Below are 26,516 nucleotides of genomic sequence, written 5' to 3'. Positions count from 1 at the left end.
TATTGCAAAAAAAGAGCTTAATCACCGCTAAAGATACACAAGACCCGAAGGGGTTGATGTAGGACCGCCCTTTGCTCTCATGGCTATCGTTTCATTACAAAACTAGCTGGTACCGGACACCGCAAGTCTAAAAGCAGTTAGTAAGAGGAGCTTGCTTGATCGGAAAAGATAATACCCACTTCATCAAGTGATCCATAAACGTTTGGAGCGACACGTCATCAGTGAAGATGGTTTGTGCCGATACGCCGCCGCCATAACCACCGGTGGTGTGGGTGGTTGACGGGTTCAGCTTGGACAGCAGGAAACGGGCCTGGGAGCCACCGGCGTCACAGACAATGAAACGGGGCAGAGGGAAACGATCGGCAATCAGTTCCTGTAAAGCTATCAGTAAGGAAACCCAAAATAAAGGAGGGAAAGTTGTAGACACGAACCCTAGCATCCTCCTTAGGCTGCTCCAAAAGCACCTTGAGGTTCTCGTAGCCCTCCTGATCCTGATAACCAGCTTTCCGCCATTCGGCAATGGTCTCGCCGTGGAAAATAAGAATGTGGAAGAAGGTGTCGAGAAGAAGAATGTGCGCGGGCTGGATGGAAGCAGAGTCCAACAGCACGGGCTGGCTACCCTCAACCTCCAGAGAGTAGGAATCGAGCGTAGGCTGGATCATGACCAGGGAGTCGCCAGCATCCTCGTGGTTCAGAACATGGCGGTAGAAAGCAGTCTCGTCGGGGGAATTGTTAAATACCTGCAAGAACTGGCTTCGTCGCAAGTGGAACATGAACTGTGGGTAGAGAGTAAAGTTCTTCTCCAGACGGAATGATGTCGGGTCGTCCTTGCGGTAGTCGGCGAACCGCGAGCACAGTCGAATCAGCATGCGGTCCACCCAGCGCAGGACATCCGGGCCATCATCAACCTCGGCCTTGAAGACGGCGATACGGGCCATGAGTACGGCAGCGGCCTCCTGGTCAAAGGACTGTGCCAGCGTCGGGTCACCTGCAGGTCCACTGAGGGGACGTGCTGTTGTGGTCACCCGGAGATGGTAATGTCCGGAGGAATGCTGGTAGTATGTCAAGAACTGCATCATGCCTCTTTGAGGGCCGGGCTGCACAGCGGCGGGGCCACCCTGGTTGGCGATCTCGAAGTATACACCATAGCTGGAAGACGGGTCGATACCGCACATCTTCCAGGCACATGTGTTACCAATACCGCATTCCGTCTCACCCACAGAGCTCGACTTCTTGTTCAGTGAGATAGCATGACCAATAAGACCTGTGACCTTGAGCTCCTTGGTTGTAAGGACCTCAAGAGAGGCGTTGAAGCCCATAAGAAGGTTGTCATTGACGTCCTTGTCGAACACACGAACAAAGGATTGCTTGAACTGAGAGGAGGTGAAGCTGTCCGTAAGAAGCATATGACCTCCGGTGTAGTTGGAGAGGTTCTTCATTTCCAGAAGACCGACCTGATCCAGACATCCGGCGAAGATGTCGACAATGTGACCGTTGTTTGCGGCGCGCTTGGCAAGGTTGTCATAGAACTAATCACGATCAGCTGGAACACACAAATTTGGTATTCTGTGAAGATTTACCTTAACAGCCTTCTTGTAGTACTTGATGTTGTCGCGATCGATGTCGTGGTGCGATCGAATCGGCTCCTTCAACTCAGGAGAAACGACATTACCAGGTCCCTCGGTGGCGGGACCACTGACAAAGTTCATGATGCGGCCTCCAGCATTTTGGAAGGAGGTCTCCAGCAAGCCAACAGCTACGCTCAAGGCCACACCGGTGCAACGAAGGGCACGCTTATCGTTGGCCACGGGCCAGGGGTCACGCTGCAATTGCTCGAGGACGTTGGTGATCTGAAACTCGGCCTGTTGAACGGGCAGGAGGAAGCGCGCAGCCGGAGGGAGGGGAGGACGCTGCGGTTGTTGCTGAGGGGGCATGCCGGGTCGCACACCTTGAACAAGGCCTAGCATCTCCTGCACCTGCTTGGCGGTGTAGTCCTTGTTGCCTCGGAACACATAGGACTTGGCGCATTCAGTGTAGCCGAGCTCGTGCACTTGGGCCTGTTGACAAGAGTCAGCATTTGAGTGTTGATATCCTAGACAGGGGTTGCTGTTCCTACCATTGTGCCATAGGTAATTAGACCAACCAGCGCATTCGGCGGTAGCAGAGACAAGCTCATGACGAGCGAGTCCTTGAGCGCCTGCAGGCTGTCATCCTCCTGGCAAGTATCGACCACATACAGGAAGATCGGAGGAGCGGGGGCGGGCCGTGCCAATTGGTACTCAATCGTGGTGCTGGAGGGGTGGAGCTCGGGGGGTATCGTGTTCTCCGTAATATCCTTATAGTGAGGCGGAAGAGGGTTGCGCATCAAACAGAAGGGACAGATCCAGATCCGGGCGCGGATGTCGACGGTGCTAGACAGGGGATGTCAGTTCACCGCAAGGCGGGGAGAGAGAGTCAACGGCACATACGCATACGGGTTGAGCACCGCCCGGCAGGGCTGCTTGCAAGTCACCGGCTCATATTGAAGCAATGGGGAATCCGGCTTCTCCTTCAGGGGGGTGTAGACGGCAGCAATGGGGACGACCAAGCGAGAAGCTTCCTATAGATACAAAGTTAGGGATGACGCGACACTCGACTGCAGTATAGCAGCCATATGGGATTATCGAACCATGCGAGAGCTCGGGAAAGTATTCCAGCTCAGCCGGATGCCATCACGGTCTTCCACATCACTCCATTGATCCTTCAGGGCCTCGAAATCCATTGTAGCGGGTGGCGGTGGAGGTCTTGGACCGGTGTTGACAAGGGGAGGAGGGGGTCGGTTAGACGGAGCGAGTCGAGTCGCAGGCAAGTGGGAATCGGACTACTCCAAGGCACAGACAAAAGAAACACGGAGCATAACCCAGTTCCCAGGAAGACAGCCCCGAATGACTAAAGAGGATCGAACACAAGGTGGAGTTGAGGCAGTTGTGTGAGGAGATGCCCCCATTAAGGCCAGGTTGCAGCGCTCCTGGTCTCTGCCGCCCGCCGTATCCAAACATCGTTAAAATCTCGGCGCTTTTCACTTTCTCTTCTTTCTTCAATTTCTTCCACGCCGACCCAAATATAATATTTATTGTCGACAACTTCACTCTTTCCCATGATGGAGTTGTTTTCGCGTCGAGCGAAGATCGACTTGACCCGTTGCTGGGCACCTGGTTTTGAAAGGTCGTTCCGATCCTTTCGGATTCACTGGGAATCAGCTGTGGTCACAGACCTTCTGTAACCTTATCGATTATGACTATGACTATGACTATAATGAATATGCTATTGCAATTGAAACTTCCTACATGTTCTTCTGTGTACAATCCCTTCCCAACGCCAATTGAACAGCCATCGCACGTGATGGGCCGACATAACTTCATGAAAAATTCACATGCTCAAGCGTCTCGGCTCGGGGCTTTGGCCAACTGCTTCAGTAAGTAGCTGCGCTTAAAGTAGGTGTTCGGGTGGACGATGGTGTCCAGGTCGGCCTGGCTCCACGTCCCGTCCTCCTTGACCTTCTTGATCTCGTTCTTGTGCGTTGACTCGAAGACTCGGTTGCACGCAATGTGATACCGTTGCTTGCCCACATCCTCACGCACTCCCCGCAAAACTTCCTTGTCGCTTACGCCCGTTGCCTGCAGTAGCCCGACAAGGTTGTCAACGGAGTAGTGGCGGTACGGGCACCCATGGGTTTGACCAATGCCGGGGTTGCTATCCCCCAGGATCTTCTGGCACGAGTAAGGAGGGTATCCTCGGCCACGACGGTTCACATCACCACCGACGTCACCGTAAGCATGGCGGATGTTGTATTTGTATTGAGAGTTGAATTCGTCGTCGGTTTTGCCCTTAAAGGATTGGCGCCAAAAGAGGATACATTCCTCCAAAGACAGACCGATGCCCTTCAAGAACAGTGTGTACTGCAGCCGCCCAAAATGCTTCAAGTGGTGGTTCTTGCGCAGATTCATGTGTAGACTGCGCATGCACAGTGGGAAATGTTGAGAAAGGGAGTCGATAGAGCTTGCTCTGATCTCCGCTCCATCGACATGTCCCTCGCTCTCGGTGTATACAGATTCGGCACTGCCGAAGTTCTTGGAGAGGTGGTTGAGGATGGGAGTGAGACGGTCATCCTCGTCTAGACGGGGAAGCGCTCGGCTAGTGAGCTATACTTTGTTAGCTAAGAATCCTCGAGTAGCGAACAAATGATCAAGAGATACCTCAAGCGAACGTTCCAGGCGGGCAGTGAACTCCGCCATGATCATACTCAACTGTTCCCTTCCAGGAACATAGGCCTTACCCCTCCTCATATACGCAGACCGTCTTTCGACGAGCTCGGGGACCTTCTCCCAGTCGACTTTGTACCATGTCTCATCATTCACCCGGTGCAAACCGGGCGTCGAGTTAGCCAGGTGCTCGGCGATTTCGTTTCGTTCCTCTTCGCCCACGGGTTCCCAGTCGAGATTCAAACTGTCAATGAAAGCACGTCTTTCTCGAGAGTCATCCTTCTGGAAACGAAAGCGGAAGAGCATGGTCTCGGCGCGTGCAAATCGTCGGCGGAGGTCCTCCGTGGCGGAGAAGGCCAGGCGGAGAATAAAGTGTGAGTAGTGATCCTTTTGGCGTTCATTTCTCAAACGCAGGTCGGCAGCACCATTGGAAGAGGAGGTATTGGAGGAGAGAGGGAGATATTTCTGGAGAAGGGGCGTGATTTGAGTGTCGGTCTCCCCGGGGGATTTATTGCGGTAGGAGCATGCTTCGATCTCGGCCAGGACTGTGTGAAGTGTTAGTGGCTAGCCATACAAAAATGTGCTTGCATGATGCATACTCCTTAACCGATCAATGGCCCATTGCTCAAACTGCTCGAGGGTGATCTCAGCCGTCGGCGGCGTGTCGTACAGGTTCAGACGGTGCGGGTAGTCCTGCTGCTTGTAGATTGGTACAGCGAATTGCCTTTTTTTGTGGTCGATAGTTGCCCTGCGTTTGGGGTCGATGCGGTGGGCGTCCTGTCGAATCATGGTGTCGAGTCTGAGTTGTGAATGTGTGGCCAGAGTCCGATCTCGAGCGCTGGGCTACCTAAGAAGATCCCCCGTTATCAAATTGGGCGACGCGACACGCGCCGCGCGACCGGTCTTGGTCATGTGACTTATACGCCTTGGGAATCAGGCCACAATAGAGTATTGACGCATGTGAAGAGCCGCCCGTGCTTCCTCGATTGCCGAATCCCCATTCTTCTGATCATCTCCATCATACTCCTCGCTGATAACTGCGATAGTCTGTCCGGGTATTGTAGCTGATCTTGTTGGGCTATTTCTCTTTGCTTTCCCTCGGATATTTAACATTCCCTCGGAGCTCCTCACCGGAGGCCTAAGCAAGCAATCGCATCCAACCCCACAAAATCACGAATTGGTAATATGCGCTAGACATTGTTGCTTATATCGCTTATGTCTGCTATCTCGGTTCCTTTCTCTGCCATGCATCAGCGATAGCATCGCGTTTTACTTCTGCTTTACACCTCCGGCCCCAGCACTACCGCCCCACAACATTTCCAGGAACGGATTACCCGGGGGAGTTTTATAGCGGAGCATCTGCACAGCACTCCGCGCCACCACTGGCAGGGCATCGCTCAGTATGTCGCACACAACCAAGCAGCTGAAGAAGGCTGCGCGGATCATCCTCGTCGGTGCTCCTGGTGTAGGAAAGGGAACGCAGTCTGAGCGACTGCTCATGCGCTTCCCGCAGCTGGCCTCCATCAGCTCGGGTGATCTTTTGCGAGAGAATGTGCGTCGCAGAACACAGCTCGGTAAGTCGCACAGGCCTTCGAACCCATGTGAATGCACTATCAAGGATCTATAGTCTAATTGAACAACAGGCGTCCAAGCCGAGGCCACAATGCAGTCCGGCAACCTGGTCCCGGACTCAATGATACTCGGCCTCATCTCTTCCGAATTGGCATCCAAGGGTTGGCTCCAACGGTCTTCGCCATCTGAAACTTCGTCTACCAATTCTGCATACTCCTCATCCACATCCTCCTCGCAGTCCACCGCTTCACTTCCCCAGATCTCCCCCACAGCCTCCTTCATTCTCGACGGATTTCCCCGCACTGCCGCTCAAGCAACAAGCCTTGATACCTTAGTCCCTGTCAACTTCGTCGTGCATCTCCTCACGCCACCATCCGTGATTCTCGCACGCATTGCCTCGCGCTGGGTGCATGAGCCATCAGGGCGAGTGTACAATACAGACTTCCATGCTCCCAAGGTTCCCGGCAAGGACGATGTCACGGGCGAAACATTGACACAGAGAGAAGACGACTCTATCGACACATGGAAGCAGCGGCTGCGGAAATTCGAGGAGACCAGCAAAGCTCTTCTTGAGCATTACGACCGGCGCGGGTGCCTTTGGCGCGTCGAGGGCAACTCGAGTGACGAGATATCTCCCAAGCTGTTCGCGGAAATTGAACGAAGATTCTGCTAGGGCTAATGTCTACATGTATACATATTCTTAATTGCGCTCCGATAAATTGGGCACATGCTTAGCGGTGATTGCCTAGGTTTTATTATCCCTGTGTTATGATCATGATTCAGGGCCGGAGGATATCGGAGTGCTTCGGCACCTTTGTACAGCTATACTCAACCTAGTGTACTATATTGATACACGCGGAATTTACCTTACCTTACCTTACTGTCGCAACCTTCCCATGCTTTTTTGCACATCATTTACAATGGTCTCCTCGGTTACGTATCCCAATAACCAAGCGCATGCGCCGTACCATAACACTGGGGGTATAGAAAGTCGAAGCGAAAAAGGTGGTACAGAGGAAAAGGTGAACGCAATGTCTAGAAATGCTTGAATATTTGATTCAGTTGACTTCGTTCCGTGATCGTAAAATGTACAATCATGATCAAGATTTCGATTTCCCTCCATTCTCCGAGGTATCGCCCATTCCCATGCGGTTCTTGTAATCCCTAGGACTTTCCCAGTCTGACCCAATACGACGATAATCTTTCCAAAGACCTTTAGACCTTTTCTTCGCCCACCATTCTGCACGACGATACTTTTTTTCCATGGCTTCACCTCCGAACTCCGCGCCTACTTTAGCTTCGTACACCGTTGCCAGCCCGCGCTTCAACATCTCGTAAGAGACATCGCGACGACGAAATGGTGGGAAATCGAACGCTCGCCGTACGTATACACTCCCCACAACGCGGTGGTATTGGTCTTGTCGCCAGATGAAGGCTCGTATGCGGCGGTTAAGTAGGTAAGATGTGAGCCAGGCGTGGGCGTCGCGGGCGAAGGGTTGCTCGGGCCGACCGAAGTGTGCGAGTTCGGGGGCGTCTATTCCAGCTAAACGGATATGGATCTAATTTGTGTTAGCTATGCAAAGCGTGGAAGAGCGGCTCATGGGCGGGTGTAAAGAACGGGTTGGTTGAGAGACTAACGGTATTATCTTTGAGTTCCTTCTTTGCGGTAGGGACCTTTTTCCATGGTAACCAGCCCCATCCGGCGAGTCGGCCACCTGGTGTGTGGAATATTCTGAAATTGTCGCCATCGCCAACGCTAGTCACTTTACCGAAGACCGTTCGGCGGCGGAGAAACGAAGGCGAGATGCTGGGGGCATCGGGGAAGCGGCGCAGGTAGCGGCGGTGGAAGCGTACTGCGAGTAGTATACCGCTAGTCAAGAGAAGGGTTGGGAAGATTGTTCTGGGTTCGGTGAAAGCAGTCCAGTCGAGAGGAGAGCTGGAGTTGTTTGTTGATGTGGGGTGGGAGGACCAGTTTGCGGAGCTAGACTCCTGCTGTTTCTTCTGGTCATCGCTTGACTCGGAGCTCCATGGTGGCCATCTCATGCTGTCCCATGCCCTTGCTGGCAGATTTCGTGGTGAGCTGGGGAGGTGTCGCGGAGAAGTGATCACCGCTTGGGACGTCGGAGACGGCTTGTCGATCGTTGCCGAAGATACGCGACCGTAGACCAGGGTCAACTACGCGGCTTTTTCGGCCATCTCTGGAGCTAGACAGTTAACCTGACGTGCAGTTTCAGTATTTTTGCCAGGATTGGACATTGTGTCTAAGAAATTCCGAAGCAGGGCCAAATTACAACATTAAACGTCAAAGTGGGTATAGAAACGTCGTGGCATGACATATATTCTTTTGGTAGGAGTGCTTTAAGGCTTGAAATTTACAGCCTCGGGTCTTTAATCTCAATAACCACGGGTATTGCATACCTGAACTACCCTCAACAAGATCTGATCAGTCATCTGACTATGTCAAGGCTACCTACGTAGGTACATACTTGCCAAAGGGATTTTACGGAATGCTGTAGGTAAGAGTGTACGGTTATAACTGCAAGATCGAGAAAATAACTTTATATAGACTGGTGTATTTAGCATCGTTAGTAAATAAAGGGAATCTATTTCTGAATATGGCAGGATACATCGTGCGACTTTCTCCAAATGACAGAGCCGGAAATGTCTAGACTGTTCAGGAGTACCGCGAAAGGAGTACAGTAACAGGGAGTACCAACACGCCGTAAAATAACACAAATAATGTCTGGAAGTAAATTCCATGGGTTCCGAAGAAGTATTGGCATAGAAAGACTGCTTATTTCAGAGTAGCAGGCAGGCTCGTCTTGGCCGTTGATGCAGCAGCGTCAACTGCCTTCTGAAGCTTCTCCTTCCTGATCTTCTGGAGATAGGCAAACAGAACAATGAAGAGGAGTTCCATCCTAAGAAGATGTTAGAAAACGGATACTAGAAAGAGAGCATGACTGAAAAACATACCTCTCCTTGGTCATCATCAGCAGACCCTGCACCAACAGACCCTTCGTGATCTGCGGGCCGATGCCCTTGAACAAAGAGAGCGGTCCTTCGTTTTCGATAATATACTTCATGACCTCCCCGAAGGTCTTAAAGGGCTTGCCCTTTCGGCTTGGGGGCGGACGGGATTGCAGGCCAACCTTGGCAACGATCAAAGGCTGAGTCGCAATGGTTGCCAGAGCCTTGGACATGGCACCAAGGACTAAATCGGCGTTAGTGGATATGGATTCGAAGACAAAAGCCGGTTAACTCACAGAATGCCTCCCAAGGCTTGAGGCTGTTCTTTCCCGGGAAAAAGATATCCTTCAGACGCTGATATGCGCCGTAGGTAATGGCCGGGTTGACAACGAGGATCAAACTGGCCTTGAGGCCGCGCCAGAGGCCGGTCCAGCCGTCCTCGCTCTCGACCACCTCGCGACCCGTCTCAATCAGGCCCTTCTTCTCTTCCTTCGGTTGTGTCTGCTGGCGGGTTGTGATGACCGAAACCGGGATGGTGAAGATCTGGGCCACCGCGCCGGCCACCGCACCGAGGCCCAACTCGATCGCGGTCCCGGGGGGCTTGGGGCTCTTGTTTGAAGCCATGTAGAGGGTTCGGACTATGCTGTACCAGTAGAAATAGGCGAAGTTGGTGGAAGCAACACCCAGCAGACCTCCCGTGATTCCAGAGTATAGACCAGTGGGACCCTCCTTCTCGACGATTTTCTTGATGGCGTCCATGGTCGATTCATAGTGCTCGACTTCTTCTGTTCCAACGTCTCCCTTGACCTGCTTGACTTGGACCTGCAACTTCGTCTTGACCCTGGCGTGAAACAGAAAAGCGTTAGCGGGTCGGATTCTCAAATGTGGAATTTATCGGATCAAGGTCTTACAGGTCCAGCGGGTATACAATCGCGTTGGCGAGGACTGCGCCCGTTGCGCCTGCAACCGCGCTGCCCCAAGGAGACAGGCGGACAGGTTTCGATTGACCGGTCATGGTGTATATCGACCGAATACCAGTTCAGACCCGACGAGCGACGGATCAAAAGAAAGGCGGGCGGAAGGGAAATCGGAGCGGGGCCTCTAAACGACACTTGCTCCGAAGACGGAAGAGCTGTGGATGGAGGAGAAAAAAGGACGAGCAGGAAGATCCAGGAGACTCGACAAGTGAAGGAGTCAAGCACGACAATTCAAGTCATAGCCACCGATGTCACCCGAGAAGGAAGCTGATAACCGGCCACAAGCATGAGAGATCGGCCTCGGCGCGGCGGTGACAAAACAAGCCGAGGTCCGCCGCGTCCCCCTGCTGCACCCGCGAATCGGCGCTGATCACGACGTGTACAGGAGAAGGGTAATGGTCGGAGGATATGGTACAATTGGCTGATTTTGTCTATCCCGAGAAGCTATAGCTAATCCGAGTTCAATTCGGCGTGTGGTCTCAGAAGTAGATGAACGCAGGGCTTTCTTTTGCGGGGCGTGTCGGCTCCAACCACATCCCGTAGTCAACTTTCACTGGTCTACGCGATCGTTAGAAACAAGCGCGCCATGTCTAGACCCCACGGGCCACAGTCGAACATTTCTAAAGCACTGGTATGCGTCGATACCGATCCATCAATGCCGGATTATCGGTGAGCTGACCGGCAGTTAGCAAGCCGAGGGGGCCATAGCCACCGCGACCTCCCAGAAAGCGGCTCTGGATGCCGCCATCGATGCGACCGAACACTATATGAGAGCCTTGCGCCTGGCACCTGCAGATGACAAGAAAGAACTCGATTCCAAGTGCAAGGAACTCTTGACCCGAGCCGAGAAGATCAAGGCTGCTGCCGACTGGCAATCGGTTGCTCGGCAAACAGTTCCCAGCTTGCGGCCCCCCACATCCAAGCGGAAGCTCACCACCCGTGAGGAGATCATCATCCTCGAGGGAGCCAAATTAAACGGCTTCATTTTTCCCCCGTGGGATCGCGCACCGCTTCCATCGGAGTTCGTCACCGGCGACGGCGATCCTTTCACGTATGTGTTGCATTCATATAGTGGCGACGATCAACCCATACAACCATTCTAACTGGTTTTAGGGATGCGCCAGATCTGCGCATATCTGAATGCCAGCGTGATATCTTTGCGGGATGGAGACGCCCCTCTGACTTGCTGCGGGCAAGAAAATTGGACCAGGCCCCAGATGTTGAGGCATTTGTCTCGGTGACCGGGTCAACCGATCTTGTGCAAGATGTGTTGACCGACTGCTCGGTAGTTGCTAGCCTTTGTGCGACGACCTCAAGATCAGAACGTGGTCTGGGAAAGGTATGGCCCGAAACATTGTCCTGCTTCCGCCCGCGGATTAGGTGCGATCGAAACTAACCCGAGCAGCACGCCTCGCCGGTAATGTACCCTTGTGAGGGTAGTACCGAAGAACCGACTCTATCGCCCTCAGGGAAATACATTTTCTCTTTCTATTTCAACGGATGCTTTCGGAAAGTGGTTATAGACGACCGGCTGCCGTCTTCCAGGACAACCCGTTCACTTCATGTGATTGACCGGAATAATCCCAACTTTCTATGGCCTGCTCTAGTCGAGAAGGCCTACCTGAAAGTTCGCGGCGGCTATGACTTCCCGGGAAGCAACTCGGGGACTGACCTATGGGTGCTCACTGGCTGGATTCCCGAGCAAGTGTTCCTACATAATGAGGATGCCACATCCGACGAGATTTGGGGGCGGATATTCAGAGCCTTCTCATATGGCGATGTGGTTCTAACGATTGGAACCGGCAAGTTAACCGAGCTCGAACAACAAGGTCTGGGCTTGGTGAGTGAGCACGACTACGCGATTCTGGATCTGAAGGAGGTCGACGGACGTCGCCAATGCCTCCTAAAGAATCCCTGGGCTGGCGCAGAGCCCAAAATCATGCAGAACCGCGTCAGTGGGCATAAGGCCGACGCACCGTCTCTTTCGCCAGGGACTTTTTGGATGGATTGTGAACAGGTCTTGCAGAACTTCCAACATCTCTATCTCAATTGGAACCCCGGGCTGTTTAAGTATCGAGAGGATGTTCATTTCACATGGGATTTGTCTCACGGGCGCGTTCTTGCTGGGTGCTTTGTCAAGAACCCGCAGTTCTCTGTTTACAGTGAGTCGGGAGGTACGGTCTGGCTGTTGCTGGGTAAGCACTTTAAGACGGATCACCATTATTACTTGAAGAATCATGGCCCAGAAGGCGGAGAGCTCGGATTCATCAGCATCTACATATTCCAAGCGGACGGCAAACGAGTCTCCTTGAGTGATGGCGCCCTCCATCGTGGACCGTACGTGGACTCCCCTAACACTCTCATGAGACTTGAGATGCCCCCCGGACAACCTACACGGCCGTGATCTCGGAACAATCTCTCCCACCGTCCAGTCAAAACTTCACCCTCTCCGCCTTCTCGACTTCTCCTGTCTCACTTGCCCCTTCGCTCGACAAGTACTTGTGTTTGAACAAAGCAAGTGGCTCCTGGACAGCCTTGACCGCCGGCGGCAACGCCGAGTCAGCCCGCTATTCCTCCAATCCACAATTCAGCCTTCAGGTTTCTGAAACAACCGACGTTGCTATTTTACTTGAATCCACAGAAGCCGAGCTTGCAACCCATGTGAAGCTCTTCTGGTCTACCGGTCAACGAATCGCCAGAGTTCGAAGCAGAGATATCATCGCAGACAGCGGCGATTATCGTCGTGGATGTGCTCTGGCAGAGACACGATCTCTCGACAGGGGGACGTACACTATTGTCTGCTCCACATTTGCACCGGATCAACTTGGGCGTTTCACGCTCTGGATCTCATCCAAGATCCCGTGCGTGGTGCAGCCATTAGCTTCCGAGTCGGCAGGCCGTCGAGTCACACTGTCTGGAGTGGGTATTCTGCCACCCGGAAAAGACCGAATGTTGGCGCCTTTACAAATATCTCGCCTGACCCGCATAAAGCTCATTGCCCGGAACAAATCCTCTATGATCGGCTCTCGATCAGTAGCTTCGTCGCCCGTGTTGATGACTGTGGAGTTGGGACAGGGACCGTATAAGAAGACTCTCGCCGTCTCGGAAGACGGATCTCATTGTGATTCTCCATCGGGAGTTCGAGTGGATGATTTCGACTTGTCACCGAGTCTGGACTCGCGGGGCCAAATTTGGATTGTTATTGAGCGCATCGGAGGTCCTGGAGGACAAGTAGAAGACCATTTCGAGGTCGAGGCCCTGGCAGAGGAGCGGGTGGAGATTGGGGAATGGATTATTGAAGACGTATAAGAGCGACCCATTTTGCATCATCTAGCGAATACAATAACTATTTAAGTGATGAAATATGAGTACAATCCTCAGGCTACAATCACCGGCAGTTGTAGATAAGGCGGCCTTTATCGTTCCCCTCACGGGCGGTGGAATCGCACCGAGCTCCAAACGTCATCTGCCAAAGGTCTCCTCCCCAAACACCCTCAGCTACTCGAATATGGCAAGCAGCATTCCCGCAGGGCTAAGAACGGCCGACATTGGGCGCTTCGCCCTACGTGCAGCGCAAATAGAAAAAGCGAAACCGGTGGTGGCCTACTGGTGTGAGTGTGCGCAATCCCCCGCACTAGGACATGGGAGCTGATCAGCCAATGCGACAGGCAATTTCCATATCGTGAACCAGATAATCGAGAGAGGGCTTCACAGCTCGGATGACGAGATCAAGCTCTACACGACTAACCTGGTTGATAGGCTGGAGCAGGTTCGTCGCAACTCCACTCCGCTTCCGCGTGGCCTCAAGGGCTCGACTGACATCGACGGAAACAGTTCAAAACCGAGAACCCCGACAACGAGACAGTAACGGATAACGTCGCGGCAAGTGCCTATGTTGAGCAATTTGGACTGGAGGTGTTCGGTCGCGCCGAGGCGGCTATGACAGCCAACAAGGTCACTAAGTGAGCATTCATGTTGGGTAGTTATCAAGCCATCGTGACTGATTTTCTTTTTTTTGCAGGCAAACAGCAGACACCTTCCAAGCAGCAGCTACATTTCTCGAGCTATGTCAGATCTGGGGCGACATCGACCCCGAGATTGCTGGAAGGATCAAGTTCGCCAAATACCATGCTGTTCGAATTGTGAAGGCAATCAAAGCCGGAGAGGATCCTAATGCGACGAATCCCGCACCAAAGGAGGAAGAGGAAGCCCAGGTCGCCGATCCAGATATCCAAGCGTTCGATGAATCCGTGGCGGAGCAAGCATCCAAGCCAAGACAGGCGTCCGTCGAGGAGATTCAAGACGAAGCCGATCGCATAGGCCGACAGATGGCCCGTCAGTCATCTCTCGACGAGTCTCTTCACCCGTCTCGCGCATCTTCACTTCCAAGACCGCCTGCTTCCTCGACCCCGGAGATTCCCTCTGTTCCGCAGAATGCGCCTGGTTCTCCTGGACGAATGGATATTGATGACCAGCATTCGGGTGGCCTGGAGCTGCCTTCGACACCGAGCACCATTGGAGGGTCGAGCGGAGTCCCCAATCTACCAGATACGCCTGGATTCCACGCACCTCACACCTCAAAGCCTTCCAATAGCTTCCAGTCCTTCCCACCGCCGGCCGCGAGTCCGTCAGTGCCAGCGTCGAACCCAGCTTCATTCTACGATCCAACTAGTGCCAGTGCCTACATCCCACCTCCCGCAGCTTCACCTGCCCGTGCTCCTATTGCTCCTCCACCTGCTGCACCGAGCCAGCCCTCGCATGGCGTGGATGATAACTCTATCACTCTGGCGCAAAAACATGCTCGGTGGGCGGTATCAGCCCTGACCTTTGACGATGTTGATACAGCTATTAAGGAGCTGAAAAACTCTCTGAGATACCTCGGCGCAGAGTGATTGTATCGATGTTTAGTTACTTTTTCCGCGTAGTATCAGCTCTGAATCCGCGTATACCATGTCTTAATCTCGCAGTCAAACGTTTTATCCTTTAGCCTATCCAAATGTGTTGCAGGGCGCTTCATAAGGCCTGAGGGTATCCTGTCCTCTTAGTGTAGATACAAACTTGCTCATCGTCGTGAGTGATGTCCATCTCACTTCTCTCACTTCTCGACCCTGCGCCCAACCTTCCCCTCAACCCTTCCTTTACTTTTCCATTCTCTTTTATCCTCACCACTTTCAACTTTTATCACCTTCATTGTTCTTCTGGTCAAATTGGCACCTGATTAATCTATCACCCTTGAATTATTGTTTCAGCTTCGTTAAATCCAGATTATTGAGCGATGGCACCACCAAGCATCCCCAGTGCACGCATGCAGACTAGTGGCAAAGGGATCCAGCAGACTCCCTCAGCTTTGGCAGACTTGGTAGCTGAGCTCTCCAGCAAGAGCAAGCTTGATGAATTCAGACTCTTCTTTGACATGAAAACCGGGCCCTGGGATAAACTCCGTGGGCAGCTCAATACCCACGTTCAGTCCGTCTACTCTTGGGCCGATCTCCGGAATAACGAGACTCAACGTCGCCTGTGCGCTATGGAGTTTCTTGATGAATATGGAATCAAGTATTGGGGAGAAGAAAACCGAGAAAAGAATCTGATTGAAGATCGTCTCGACGGGAATGATGCTTGCAGATTTCCCCAAGACAAGAAACCGTGAGTTATTTGTCTGCTTCAGAGGAGCAAGTATCAAATCAATCGCTAATAATGGGTCATAGCATGACCAGTGCTCTGGTATTGCTCCTCGAGAAATCATCCAAGACTCGACGCGCTTCCGTTGCGCAGGATGTGAGCTTCCCCAATTTGACGGTTCTGCTGAATTCACCTTTGTGGTTTAATTTTGTTGATTGTATTCAGGTAACCGGCTCTCACCCGGACGAGTCAAACGCCGCTGGTCCTGTCACTGGCAATAACGCCGTTGAGACTAGTCTCAATGTCAACCATGTCAACACGCGTGTTTCTCCGACGATTTCGAGTACCGAGGCCATGAAAGGGTCATTGACTCCCCATGAAGGAACGGAAGGAAGTCTGATGGCCCCTCGGCGTGCTATGACTGAAGCTCTGGCCCCTCGGCCTGTTATGATGGATATGACTGCTAAACATCCGCCGGCCAAGCCTGGTCGTCCGAGCGCCTTAGTAGGGCTTTGCCTGAACGATGGTAAAACGGAGCATCTCAAGTATGTGACCATCGCTAACTAATGAATAGCGCCTTCAACTATGGACGTCATCCAGCGCCAGCGAAAGCTTCCCGGATCGAACATGCTGGCCACCTACTTCTTGGTGACCTCATCGGAAAGCCCCAGCCCTCGAGAGCCCGTGTGCATACCTTTCGAGTTCTACCGTGACTCGGACGACTTCCTCGATAAGATGGAAGAGAAGTTCGGCGACGAAGCTTCGCGCCAGCTTTACAACGAGATGCCCAGCCTGTCACGACGGTACGCGGTGGTCCGTTTGCACTGGTCCGGAGTTAGCTTTCTAATTCGCCGAGGAAAGCCGGATCTGCAAGCGCTTGACCATCGAGTCTTTTGTGCGTGGAAAGCGAAGGATGATGGTGAATTGACCATGATCGAGTTTGAGATCGGCGTGACCCTGAAGCCCGAGGTCTGAAGAAGGTCATTTCCTCGGTTGCTATGTAGTTAAAGAACCCCAGATCGAATGGAAACCCGGAACCATGGACACACGGGCAACGAGTTGTTTCGCCGCGGCTCCACTGTGGTGTCCACTGTAGTCCACTGTAGTCCACCGGAGCCCACTGTAATCCCCTTAGCCCGAGCGACTATAGATCAACGGCGTCGTTAAGGGGCGCCTGCTCCCCGGGAGGGAAGTTTGGAGGAATTCGCAGTGATCTTCCCGAATTTTCTACTCCCGTAGTGTGGAGACCCATTATTGTTCGCCCGCCTCTGCCCTTTCCTAACGTTCCCCTCTTCACACCCCTTTTATAATCTCTCCGTCCCCTCTTCGCTTGTGTCCGCGGGGCAATTGCTTTTGTTTTTCATGATGGCCGACAAAAAACCTGCCGTTCTCATTATCGGCGGCCTTGGTGCGTCCCCCTTTTATTCCGTTTTTGCCGGTCCCGCTAACCCTCCCCAAGGCTTTATCGGCCGCCATCTGGCTCTCTACATCCACGAGAACAACCTTGCCTCTGACGTCCGTTTGGTCGACAAGGTCCTGCCGCAACTAGCTTGGCTGGCCCCCGAGTTCCAAGAAGCCTGCTCCAAGGAGAAATTCGTCCAAGCGGACGCCAGCCGCGAACGTAAGTGGCGCCCATTTTGCCCGGCGCTTGATGGACAGCCACTCAGACTAGTGACTCATTTTTTGCAGAGCATCTCCCGCGCATTTTCGACCGAGCCAATGGCGAACAATTCGACTACGTGATCAACTGCGGCGGCGAAACACGGCACTCCCAGCCCGACGACGTCTACGAAGCGCGCAGCTGCGGACTCAGCATCACCCTCGGCAAGGAAGTCGCCAAGCGCGGCATTCCGGCCTATATCGAATGCTCGACCGCGCACGTTTACAAGAGCGGCTCCTCGCCGCGCAAGGAAAATGATAAGCTCCAGCCGTGGCACAAGTTGGCCAAGTGGAAGCTGAAGGCCGCGGACGAGCTGCATACCATCCCCGATCTCCAGTACTGTGCGCTCCGCCTACCCCACGTCTACGGCGAATATAACCCTGGTTACTTCGCCATGGGTATCTGCCTGGCACGCGTGCACCTTGAGCTGAAGCAGGACCTCGAACTTCTCTACACCAAGGAGGTCAAGGTGAACACTCTGCACGTCAAGGACGCTGCCAGCGCGCTGTGGACTGCGGCCGAGTGGCGCGCCGGTAGGGGAAAGCTGGAAAAGGGTGACACTTATGTGTCAGATATGGCCATAGACCCGAAAATGCACATTGCCTTTAACGTGGTCGACCACAACGACACAAGGCAAGAACACGTCGCCAAAGCCCTGTCCGAGGTCTTTGGTCTCAAGGTCACCTTCACTGGTACTCTCGTCTCTCAACTTGCCAAGATGAACTTGGACGACGTCGTCGACGATATGAACGAGGTCAGCCTGCAGACGTGGGCGGAGCTGGTCGAGAAGAGCAACATCGAGCGGCCCGGCCCGATTGGCCCGTTCGTGGAGCTTGACGTGCTCAAAGACCAGGACATGTCGATCGACGGCTCGCTCTTCGAGAGGACGACGGGATGGAAGCCCAAGTACGAGCACCTTAATGCCGACAGCATCCGCGAGATGGTCGAGAGTTACAAGCGCATGGGCTGGTGGCCCTGAGCGGAGCCCGACAAAATACCCCTTCCTTTCTTCTCACATGATTGTTTTCGGTCTCCTTGGATCGGTTTATCGCATCGCATCGCATTGTGTCCGCAAAGAAAGCATTGCTTCGTCCCTCCGACACGACCCCTTGATGATTCCCGCCTCGCTATACACTTTTCACCTTCTACCACGTTCCCACCAGATACCAGATACCAGACCTCACACTCTCCCCCATCCGTCAATGCTCTGGGCCGGGCAGTCCAGCACCCTGGATGATTGTACTGTAATACCTCTCTACTGGTCGGGACTTTTGATTATTCTTCATGCATATATCTTGGCCTTTTCATTTTTGCCCATCTCACGGTCTCACCATTCGTTCCACACATCATTTGCATATTGAGCCCTCCATATCAATACATTCTACAACTCAATTCCTAAACCCGAACATGACAGCTTGGCCACGTGCTGCACGGAGTAGTTTAGAGTTTCGAATTTGACTAACTCATGGTTGGCGTCGTATTGTAGAAGTGGAGAAAAACACGGGCATATTTCCTTGGTTCGAGACGGCCCCACTGGCCATGCACGATGACGATGTATGCATTTCGCGCAGGTCGGGTCCGACAAAAAGTCCGCTCATTCAGTTGAGGGAACTAGACGCGGACTTTGGATTTTTTACACAAATCCCGAGGTCTAATAGGAGAATTTCAGACAAAGGTAGAAATACATTGCGATCCTAGATCTTCCTTTATAGAATTCTACGTACTGACCAGCGGACCCAAGTCAATACCGATGCAAGGAAAGGCGAATGAAGTCGCGATGCAGGTCAAATGTCACCAAGCTGCAATGCAATGTGATGCGTCTTTTCTGGTCTTTTTTTTGTATGGGGTTTTGTGTGTTTTCGTCGATCCGTTCCACCGAGGCATATACCGTGCCACTTATCGTATAGCATCCGATGCGGGTCCAATTGGGCGCATCACCTGAGAAGAAAATTGAGATTGGGATCCACCCAATCTCATGCTTGTAGATAGGAAAGGGTAAAACGCGGGACGCCACCTCTCCACTGTTCAAAAAGAGAAAAACGACAAAGCAAGATATAGTGTGAAGTAGAGCTGCAAACATCAGAGAGCTGGTTGTTTAGAACTCCCAGTCCTCGTCGACAGACTTGATGGCCCACTCGAACTTCTCGCGCAGTGCCTTGGAGAAGAACTTCTCAATGGGTACGTTAAATTTCTTGCTGAAGACGACCGTGAGGCGAGGATCAATGTAGTTCTGGGATATGTTAGCTGATGGGGTCGGATTTGTATATGGCGGGAATCACTCACGATCTTCGATGTGCCCAGGGCGACCTCCTTGTTGTCCTCTTTATCTTGGGCTTGGACAGACATCGTGTCAATGCGATGGTCCAGCTTGGTGATGTTAGCCTCGAGCTTCTCGACTGTTGGGCCTCGGCCCTCAGCCTCCACCTTGCCGGACTTGTTTTCCTTGGTGAACTTCTTTTCCATCTCTTTGACAACTTCCAGGCGCTCGTTCAACTCAGAAACCTTCATCTCCTTCTCGCCGTCGGCAACCCGCTTCTCATTATCTTTCTCGAACTTCTTCTTGATCTTCTGGGTCTGCTCCTCGATCAAGAAGGTCTGGTGTTCCTTGATCCATTCCATGTCAAGATCCTCGTCCCGTTCGAAGAATGCAGCGCCCTTCTTCTTCTTGAGGTTGGGCTCGAGATCAAGCATCTGCATCTTCAACCGCCACTTTTGGTACCGAAGACCCTTGATCTATTGGAGGCAAATCCTGTTAGTACTGTAAAAACCCGAGCTTTCAGCCGAACTTACCCGTTCGCTCATCTTCTCCATCGCATTGGCATGACCCGCCGTGACTGTCCGCTTATGATTACACAAGATGGCAACCCTGCGGTTCGCATCATTATAGGCCTTGACCTTTTCTGGAATGGTGCCCGTCGCCTTCATCTCCTGGAGCAAGTTGCTCATGGTGAAAGAGGCGTTGTAGGTACGGAAAACCTTGGCGGTCAGACCCGGCATGTAGTTTTGCAAATGCTTGTTGAGGGCAGAGGTCTATCAATGTCAGTGAAAAACGTCAATGACCCAAACAGAGGATTGCCGCTTACCGTCAGCCGATCGAACACCTCATCACCGTTTTTCTTGGGGGCCTTCTTGAAAATTTTCAAATTCTTGAAAACCTGAGGGTCAACCTGGACCTCATCGTAGAACCGGATGGAATCTTTTCCCAAGAAATCGAAGACGACCGTGCTTGGCGGCTTGAGAGAAATGTTCTCATACTTCAGCGAGCAGCAGCCGACAGTCTCGGCCTCGTCCTCACCTTTCTCATTACCAGCACGCAGGGCGAACTGATCAATGAGATACACAGCTGTCGCCTTCTGACGCTCCACCATCAGATCATTCTTGAGGTTCTTCTGGTAATCCTTCCGAATCTTATCGATGTATTTCTTGAGCTCTCGGGCCTTCTCGAACTTCTTGAAGTCACTCTGCCCCTTGACATCGGAATTCGCAGCAAGCATAACATATTTATAGTTGCCGTTGATATTTTCCTGCCACATGGCAAGCCAAGTGCCTTCCTGGTCATGCTTGACCTCCTTCCAGTTATGGCCAGGGGGAGGGGGCGGCACTGTAGCCTCTTTTCCGATGTTGATGGTGATCTGTTCTGGCTGCACCCGAGTTTTGACATGACCAGTCTTTGGGTGCTCGCCACGGCCTCGGAATAGGGAGGGGGGTTCAACACGGAAGTTGCCCACTTTCTGCTTGCGGCCATCCCACATGCAGAACTGGTAAGGAGCTTCATCTTCGTCCTTTTTGGCCTTGATAGCCTTCTTCTCGGCCGCAGGTAGATTTCGCTTCTCTTCACGCTGCGCATCGTAGAATTCGAAGATGGGCTTGAAATCACACTTGGCAAACTCCTTGATTTCGATTTTGTTTCCCTGCGCGTCCTTAGCACCACCAGTTTTCTTGAGGATGTCCTTGAAATCGGCGAAGAAGTTCTTTTGGAAAACAGGGTTTTCCACGTTGTGAGTCGAGTTGAGCATGCTGCCGAAGAATCCAGCAACCTCTTCAGCCTCCGGGTGCAGTGTAACGGGAACACCATCATACTTCAACTTGACGTTCTTGGGGAGAGGTTCATATGGCGGAGGGAAGACCACACCATTGTGCTCCAGGGTCATCCACTTCTTGGTCCCGTCGCCCTTCGTCGGATCATCCCACCACCGATATTCTTCCTCATCCTCGTCTTTCTCGTCGACATCCGCACTCTCGGCTTTGACCTTGCTCGTGCCCTTCTTCAGGGTATCCGGGACGGCCTTCGCCTTCTTGAGGGCAGATTTGTCGCCAACCTGTTCCTTCTTGACGCCATTGGTTTGCTTCTTGGTCGTGGCAGACTTGGCTTCCTTCTTCGAAGCTGCTGCTTTGCGCGCAGCTGGAGCATCCGCCTTGGCCTTGGCCTCAATCTTTTTCTTTTGGGCAGAAAGCTTCCTCTCAATCGGAACGTCGGAGTCAGACTCCTCCCCAATGGCTGTTTCCGAGGCCTTTGGGAGCTTCCGTCCGTTAAGGGCCAAGGGAACGTCGTCGTCGGTTTCGGGATCCTCGTGCTTTACCGAAGTTCGTCGGCGTTTGCTCTGTCGAATGGTCAGTCGCTGAAACCAACTGCGACTACTGTCGCAAGGGAAAACGTAGGGCCGCAAAAATAGGGCCGTATCAGGGCTAAACGGGGCGTACCAATGGTTGATCATCCTCATCACTGCTTTCCTGCTCCGCATATGACTTCTTCTGGTCGATACTGGCCCGGGACTTGCGCTTGCTCACGCTATGTGCATCCCCATGTGCATCCCCCATCTTCACGTCGTCGTCTTGCACGGCGCCGAACCGTACGGACACGCCGGGGTCAAGATCACCGTTTATTGGGGACTTTCCGTTCGACTTAACCAAGGGTGGAGTAGCTAGAAGCGCAGATGGTCGCATGTTAGCAAGTCCGAGAAAGAGACGAAGGAAGGAAATGACAAGAGAAGTGACAGAAGGGAAGATTCAATAAAAGGTGTCCTCGAAAGAGAATAAGAGCCGAGGGGGTACATATGCCAGCCGAGTCACCCGGGGGAGACTTACGATTGGCGCGGCCATTTGCGCGCACGAGGGGAACATCTTCCTCGGAAGAGCTCATGGTGGTGGTTCGAAGACCTGAGAGTAGGTGAACTGGGCGAGAGTGAAAGAACCGAGTGTTGATCACAGGGAAGGGCACTCGTGCGCGGGTTCGGGCAAGACGAGCCGCCTGATAGAATGAGAAAGTCAAGGGAATCCTGACCAATGAAGAGAGTGTAGAGGTCAAGAAAGAAGACGAGACATCAATGATGCGCGGGGAGAAAGATGTGTGAGGGGGAGGAGGTACTCGGGTGGGAAAGAGAGGGATGAAAGACCCGAGAACGAGAGGAAAAGAGGTTGAGTATGGGGGAAAAGAGGGAATGGAATGGAAAGCGAGGCCTTGAACTCACGGGCTGTTGGCCTGAGGCAACAAATTACATAACTAGACCCGAATTGGTTAGTGCTTTGTTGCTCTATTTCCCGGAAACTCAGGCAGCCATAGACGACCTAGGCGGTGACATAAGCAGCAGGCTTGCCAGTCAACATTTCTTTCACAGCTTTTAGTCTTTCGGCAACGAAGGTCACTCTATATATACACGCGAAGAGTCCTCGTAGCTCAGAGTAGCAGTAAAAATTATATACCTATAAGTAGCTAGTTAACTAGTCAACTCTTGCTGATGCATGCCTGTCTTCCCAGGCAGCGAAATGCGCCGGAAGCCGGAATGCCGCGCCGTAGATGCCTGCCACTTCGGGTTTAGCGCCGCACGGGAGCCCAGGAGGTTGAACTTCGCACTTCCCGACCGTCTAGCAACCAGCAAAGAGAGGCTTCTGCACCCTGACCTGCTCTCCCCTCCTTCTCCTCCGCAGTCCTAATCTGCCGTCTATCCTCTCGCCACCTCCATCGCAATGTTCTCCCGTGCCGTTCGCCCGGCTGTCCGAGCCGGCAGTGCTGCCGTCACCCGGTAAGTCTCCTTCCGATGCCCGCTCGTGGCCGGTTCTTCACCCCGACATCTGTCGACCACCACCACTGTCATCACGGCCAACTGCGCCCCCCGAATGAATCGAAAAAGCGAAATTGAAGGAAGTTCGATCGATTACTGACTCCAAACTAAGCACTGCTCCTCCCAATGCCGCCAACTTCGCGACTCTGCGTGAGATTGAGGGCCGCCTCAAGTCCATCAAGAACATCGAGAAGATTACCAACACCATGAAGATCGTCGCCTCCACTCGTCTGACCCGCGCTCAGAAGGCCATGGACGAGTCTCGCGCCTACGGTAAGACTTCCAACACCGTCTTCGAGCAGGCCGAGACCAAGCCTCTGGAGGACTCGAAGACCCTTTTCGTCGTTGCTAGCTCCGACAAGGGTCTTTGCGGTGGTATTCACTCCGGTCTGACTAAGGCCACTCGCCGTCTCCTGGCCGAATACCCCAACGCCGATATCGTCATCCTCGGCGAGAAGGCCAAGGCCCAGCTCTCCCGTTTCGCCTCCGACAAGATCCTCCTGAGCTTCGCCAACGTCTGCAAGGACATCCCCACCTTTGCCGACGCCCAGGCTGTTGCCGACCAGATCTCACTGCTGCCCACCGACTACAGCAGCGTCAAGGTCATCTACAACTCGTTCATCAACGCTCAGAGCTACGAGGCCACCACCCTTGAGGCCTACTCCGAGGAGGCTATTACCCAGTCTGGTAGGTTATTTCTCTATGGCGACTTCTGTCCACTGATACTGACTGTCCACTAGCCAACATCTCCGCTTTCGAGATTGACGACGAGGCTCTGGCTAGCCTCCGCGAGTACTCTCTTGCCAACAACCTCTTCTGGGCGATGGCTGAGGGCCACGCCTGCGAGATTTCTGCTCGTCGCAACGCCATGGAGAACGCCTCCAAGAACGCTGGTGAGATGATCAACAAGTATGTTTCAAACCCAAAATTTCCGAGACAGTGCCGATCTAACAGCCCGACAGGTTCCAGATTCTCTACAACCGTCAGCGTCAAGCCGCCATTACCGGTGAGCTGGTCGAGATTATCACCGGTGCCACCGCCTCCGAGGATATGTAAAAGCCTTCCTTGGGCTTTACATCTACATGACGAAGTCACCTTCAGTGTAGACTTGTTGATATTTAGATCGACTCTCTGTTTATGTAAAATCAGTGTCAATCCATTCAGATTTCATTTGTACTTGATAGAGCCGGTTGTCACGGTCATCGCCCGTTGCTACTACTGGTTGAAAGGCCCAGTGAGGCCTTGGGACTGGCTGTAGCTACTGGCAACCGTATTCAGCCGCTTCGTAGCTTCCACGTCTAGGAATATTCTCGCTATCCGTCCTTGACCGCCATCTTCGTCCACGTTTTGGATCTCTCTTAGTTTTGCTTCCTGTCTCGACCTTGGTTGTCTTTTAGGACATTGCCCGTTTAGTGAAGCTCTCAAACACCCCTCGCTCTCGCATCCATTCACGCAAGGTCGTCACTTACATCGAACATACCAACACTCTGCTCCACACGTTGATTGCGCACACTGGACGTAGTACTGGTCATGCTGAGCTGGGTCAGGGTCCTTTCTTATAAGGTATTTTTTCCAACCCCATGCTATACATCTCTCTATCACTCGGAGGGCTTGTTCCTCGTTCTCTTTTGCAGGTTATTGACTCTATGTGCTATTTTACAGCACAGACCGTGACTCAATACCTACTTTCCTGGACAGTCAAGATGCCAGCTAACTCGTCTGTCAACTACTACGTTGTGCTGGGCGTGGCTCGTGATGCATCCAAACAGGAAATCAATGCCGCTTTTAAAAAGCTTGCACTGAAGCTTCACCCTGACAAATGTGGTAATAATGAGGAATTAATTGAGCAGTTTCGCAATGTGAGTGATGCTTGGCCTCTTTGATGGCCCAATTTGTTATTAAGGCAGACAGAAAGAGGATGAACTGACCACCTACATACAGGCTTCAGAGGCAGTAGATGTGCTCCGTGACGAAGGCCGCCGTCGAAAGCATGACGAGCTTCTGGATAGACCATTTGGAAACGACCCACGTCTTCAGAAACTTTACGACTTATTCGGAGCCAGGCCGAGCCGTAGGTGGCCTACTCCCCAGGATAATGAGTACTGGACATGCCGTCGAAATGAGACCAACCGGACTGGAAAACCTCGCGAGAAGTCTCCTGAGAAGCCTTGTAAAAAGTAAAATGATCACTGGGAGGCATATTTGAACGGTTACAGGCAAGGTGGAATGAGCTATGATCTAGAGTCGAACTACGCTCATCATGCTTCGGACATCCTGAAGCCAGCATTCTCCAAGCGACCTATCGTGCCTCTGCGGTTCAAAGAGTCAAACTTTGAGGTGCCGGATATTGTGGTTCCAAAGATCGAAGTGACAAATGTCGAGCCTCCAGATGCTGAACCTCCATTGCAGCCTGCCGACATAGACCGGTGGGCCGGCGAATGTGCTGGAACCAATCCCGAGGCGCAGAAAGAAGTCTTTGAGAGATGTATGATGGGAATGGAAGCTCGTGTTGTGGGCGATGAAGCAGCAGAGATGGAGAATGAGGAATATGGCCTGAAAGATGCCTTGTCGACCGGGCTCGAGGGGTTTGACCACGGTGATCCAGTCTCCGATATCGACGAGGTTAAGAAGCACAAAAGCGATGCGGCCTTTCCCCATGGCTCTGACTGCAAGTGTCACATTCACTCCTGTTCTTCGCCTACATACGATGACAACTTCGTGGACGGAGAAGTCCGCCTGTCCGATAAATGCCATGTTCCCTCCTGGTCTACCCCCTCATACGATGGAATTTCTGAGGATGGAGGGCTGCACCTGTCTGATGACAAGATCCGGTCTTCTAATGACGACACAATTTATTCTAAATTCACCGAGTCTCCGCAGTCTGCTCAACAAGATGACTCGGCCAGCCTGACGGACGAGGACTCTGATGACGGAGTTCTACTGCCCCATGAACGCTCTGGTGTCTACAATACAATTCACCCTTTCATTCCATTCTTCCAGGCCAAATTGAAGGATCCAAGCGGTTCCTATACATTTGATGATCTCCACAAAGAGATCAAGGGTCTTGTCTTGGAGGCCTATGCTAGATGGCTCGGGAATCAGCGTTCCTCATGCCCGAAAGATACACCAACGACTACCCCGAACGATACGGAGAAGTGCTACCACCTCGGTCTGTGGGTGAAGCATCTTGATCATGCCGAGTGTAAGATTTGCCGTCTCTGGAGACCCCTCTACGTCCTAACCTGCTCGGGCTGTGGTGCAATGGCATGTGTTGGGTGTAAATTCCAGAATGCTGCATAGTGGGTAAATAGCCTTGCGACCTGATCGAATGGCCATGGCAGGTTGAGACGTTGAAAATGCTCTTACGGAATCCTTACTATTTTAGTTCTCTTTATCCTTTCTGATTTATCATCGGCCTAGC

The 26,516-nt window shown here is 52.6% G+C and overlaps 12 protein-coding genes across 12 annotated transcripts; 7 read left to right on the top strand and 5 right to left on the bottom strand.

The window, feature by feature from the left end:
- Nucleotides 1–102: 102 nt before the first annotated feature.
- sec23 (GTPase-activating protein SEC23) lies at nt 103–2,761 on the bottom strand (the record flags this gene model as incomplete). The annotated part of the gene is made up of 7 exons (XM_058448525.1): nt 103–127; nt 180–373; nt 432–1,529; nt 1,581–2,057; nt 2,117–2,411; nt 2,469–2,599; nt 2,669–2,761. 7 exons carry the CDS (start codon nt 2,759–2,761, stop codon nt 103–105), a joined length of 2,313 nt encoding a protein of 770 aa, XP_058313936.1.
- A 655-nt stretch (nt 2,762–3,416) lies between these two features.
- On the bottom strand, nt 3,417–5,030 carry N7498_001461 (DNA primase subunit PRI2; the record flags this gene model as incomplete). The annotated part of the gene is made up of 3 exons (XM_058448524.1): nt 3,417–4,181; nt 4,236–4,786; nt 4,841–5,030. The coding sequence occupies 3 exons, from the start codon at nt 5,028–5,030 to the stop codon at nt 3,417–3,419; spliced, it is 1,506 nt and encodes a 501-aa protein (XP_058313935.1).
- Nucleotides 5,031–5,499: 469 nt separating this feature from the next.
- On the top strand, nt 5,500–6,563 carry N7498_001460 (adenylate kinase ADK2). Its single transcript, XM_058448523.1, has 2 exons — nt 5,500–5,815; nt 5,885–6,563. The coding sequence occupies exons 1-2, from the start codon at nt 5,644–5,646 to the stop codon at nt 6,484–6,486; spliced, it is 774 nt and encodes a 257-aa protein (XP_058313934.1). The 5' UTR covers nt 5,500–5,643; the 3' UTR covers nt 6,487–6,563.
- Nucleotides 6,564–6,913: 350 nt separating this feature from the next.
- N7498_001459 (thermonuclease family protein) lies at nt 6,914–7,891 on the bottom strand (the record flags this gene model as incomplete). Its single annotated transcript, XM_058448522.1, has 2 exons — nt 7,452–7,891; nt 6,914–7,372 (listed from the first exon to the last, which is right to left on the bottom strand). Exons 1-2 carry the CDS (start codon nt 7,854–7,856, stop codon nt 6,914–6,916), a joined length of 864 nt encoding a protein of 287 aa, XP_058313933.1. The 5' UTR covers nt 7,857–7,891.
- A 689-nt stretch (nt 7,892–8,580) lies between these two features.
- On the bottom strand, nt 8,581–10,105 carry N7498_001458 (putative peroxisomal carrier protein). The gene is made up of 4 exons (XM_058448521.1): nt 9,692–10,105; nt 9,077–9,621; nt 8,787–9,024; nt 8,581–8,731 (listed from the first exon to the last, which is right to left on the bottom strand). The coding sequence occupies exons 1-4, from the start codon at nt 9,793–9,795 to the stop codon at nt 8,608–8,610; spliced, it is 1,011 nt and encodes a 336-aa protein (XP_058313932.1). The 5' UTR covers nt 9,796–10,105; the 3' UTR covers nt 8,581–8,607.
- A 238-nt stretch (nt 10,106–10,343) lies between these two features.
- N7498_001457 (calpain-like protease PalBory) lies at nt 10,344–13,066 on the top strand (the record flags this gene model as incomplete). Its single annotated transcript, XM_058448520.1, has 5 exons — nt 10,344–10,388; nt 10,447–10,808; nt 10,871–11,096; nt 11,163–12,094; nt 12,190–13,066. The coding sequence occupies 5 exons, from the start codon at nt 10,344–10,346 to the stop codon at nt 13,064–13,066; spliced, it is 2,442 nt and encodes an 813-aa protein (XP_058313931.1).
- Nucleotides 13,067–13,265: 199 nt separating this feature from the next.
- Nucleotides 13,266–14,649, top strand: N7498_001456 (uncharacterized protein; the record flags this gene model as incomplete). Its single annotated transcript, XM_058448519.1, has 4 exons — nt 13,266–13,368; nt 13,426–13,526; nt 13,592–13,719; nt 13,779–14,649. The coding sequence occupies 4 exons, from the start codon at nt 13,266–13,268 to the stop codon at nt 14,647–14,649; spliced, it is 1,203 nt and encodes a 400-aa protein (XP_058313930.1).
- A 383-nt stretch (nt 14,650–15,032) lies between these two features.
- Nucleotides 15,033–16,351, top strand: N7498_001455 (uncharacterized protein; the record flags this gene model as incomplete). Its single annotated transcript, XM_058448518.1, has 3 exons — nt 15,033–15,400; nt 15,463–15,902; nt 15,951–16,351. 3 exons carry the CDS (start codon nt 15,033–15,035, stop codon nt 16,349–16,351), a joined length of 1,209 nt encoding a protein of 402 aa, XP_058313929.1.
- A 390-nt stretch (nt 16,352–16,741) lies between these two features.
- On the top strand, nt 16,742–18,015 carry N7498_001454 (NAD-dependent epimerase/dehydratase family protein; the record flags this gene model as incomplete). Its single annotated transcript, XM_058448517.1, has 3 exons — nt 16,742–16,784; nt 16,836–16,997; nt 17,066–18,015. The coding sequence occupies 3 exons, from the start codon at nt 16,742–16,744 to the stop codon at nt 18,013–18,015; spliced, it is 1,155 nt and encodes a 384-aa protein (XP_058313928.1).
- Nucleotides 18,016–19,131: 1,116 nt separating this feature from the next.
- On the bottom strand, nt 19,132–22,176 carry N7498_001453 (DNA topoisomerase 1; the record flags this gene model as incomplete). The annotated part of the gene is made up of 6 exons (XM_058448516.1): nt 19,132–19,266; nt 19,320–19,769; nt 19,827–20,066; nt 20,120–21,637; nt 21,738–21,958; nt 22,122–22,176. 6 exons carry the CDS (start codon nt 22,174–22,176, stop codon nt 19,132–19,134), a joined length of 2,619 nt encoding a protein of 872 aa, XP_058313927.1.
- Nucleotides 22,177–22,908: 732 nt separating this feature from the next.
- N7498_001452 (F1F0 ATP synthase subunit gamma) lies at nt 22,909–24,292 on the top strand. Its single transcript, XM_058448515.1, has 4 exons — nt 22,909–23,056; nt 23,208–23,782; nt 23,836–24,004; nt 24,058–24,292. Exons 1-4 carry the CDS (start codon nt 23,001–23,003, stop codon nt 24,149–24,151), a joined length of 894 nt encoding a protein of 297 aa, XP_058313926.1. The 5' UTR covers nt 22,909–23,000; the 3' UTR covers nt 24,152–24,292.
- A 506-nt stretch (nt 24,293–24,798) lies between these two features.
- Nucleotides 24,799–26,395, top strand: N7498_001451 (uncharacterized protein; the record flags this gene model as incomplete). Its single annotated transcript, XM_058448514.1, has 3 exons — nt 24,799–24,954; nt 25,037–25,248; nt 25,312–26,395. The coding sequence occupies 3 exons, from the start codon at nt 24,799–24,801 to the stop codon at nt 26,393–26,395; spliced, it is 1,452 nt and encodes a 483-aa protein (XP_058313925.1).
- Nucleotides 26,396–26,516: the final 121 nt, after the last annotated feature.

Source organism: Penicillium cinerascens (assembly GCF_028974065.1).
Source record: "Penicillium cinerascens strain IBT 15544 chromosome Unknown contig_16_segment0_segment0, whole genome shotgun sequence".
NCBI classification, from domain to species: domain Eukaryota; kingdom Fungi; phylum Ascomycota; class Eurotiomycetes; order Eurotiales; family Aspergillaceae; genus Penicillium; species Penicillium cinerascens.
Note: the sequence above shows the minus strand (reverse complement) of the source record. Positions and strands in the feature narration are given on the sequence as shown.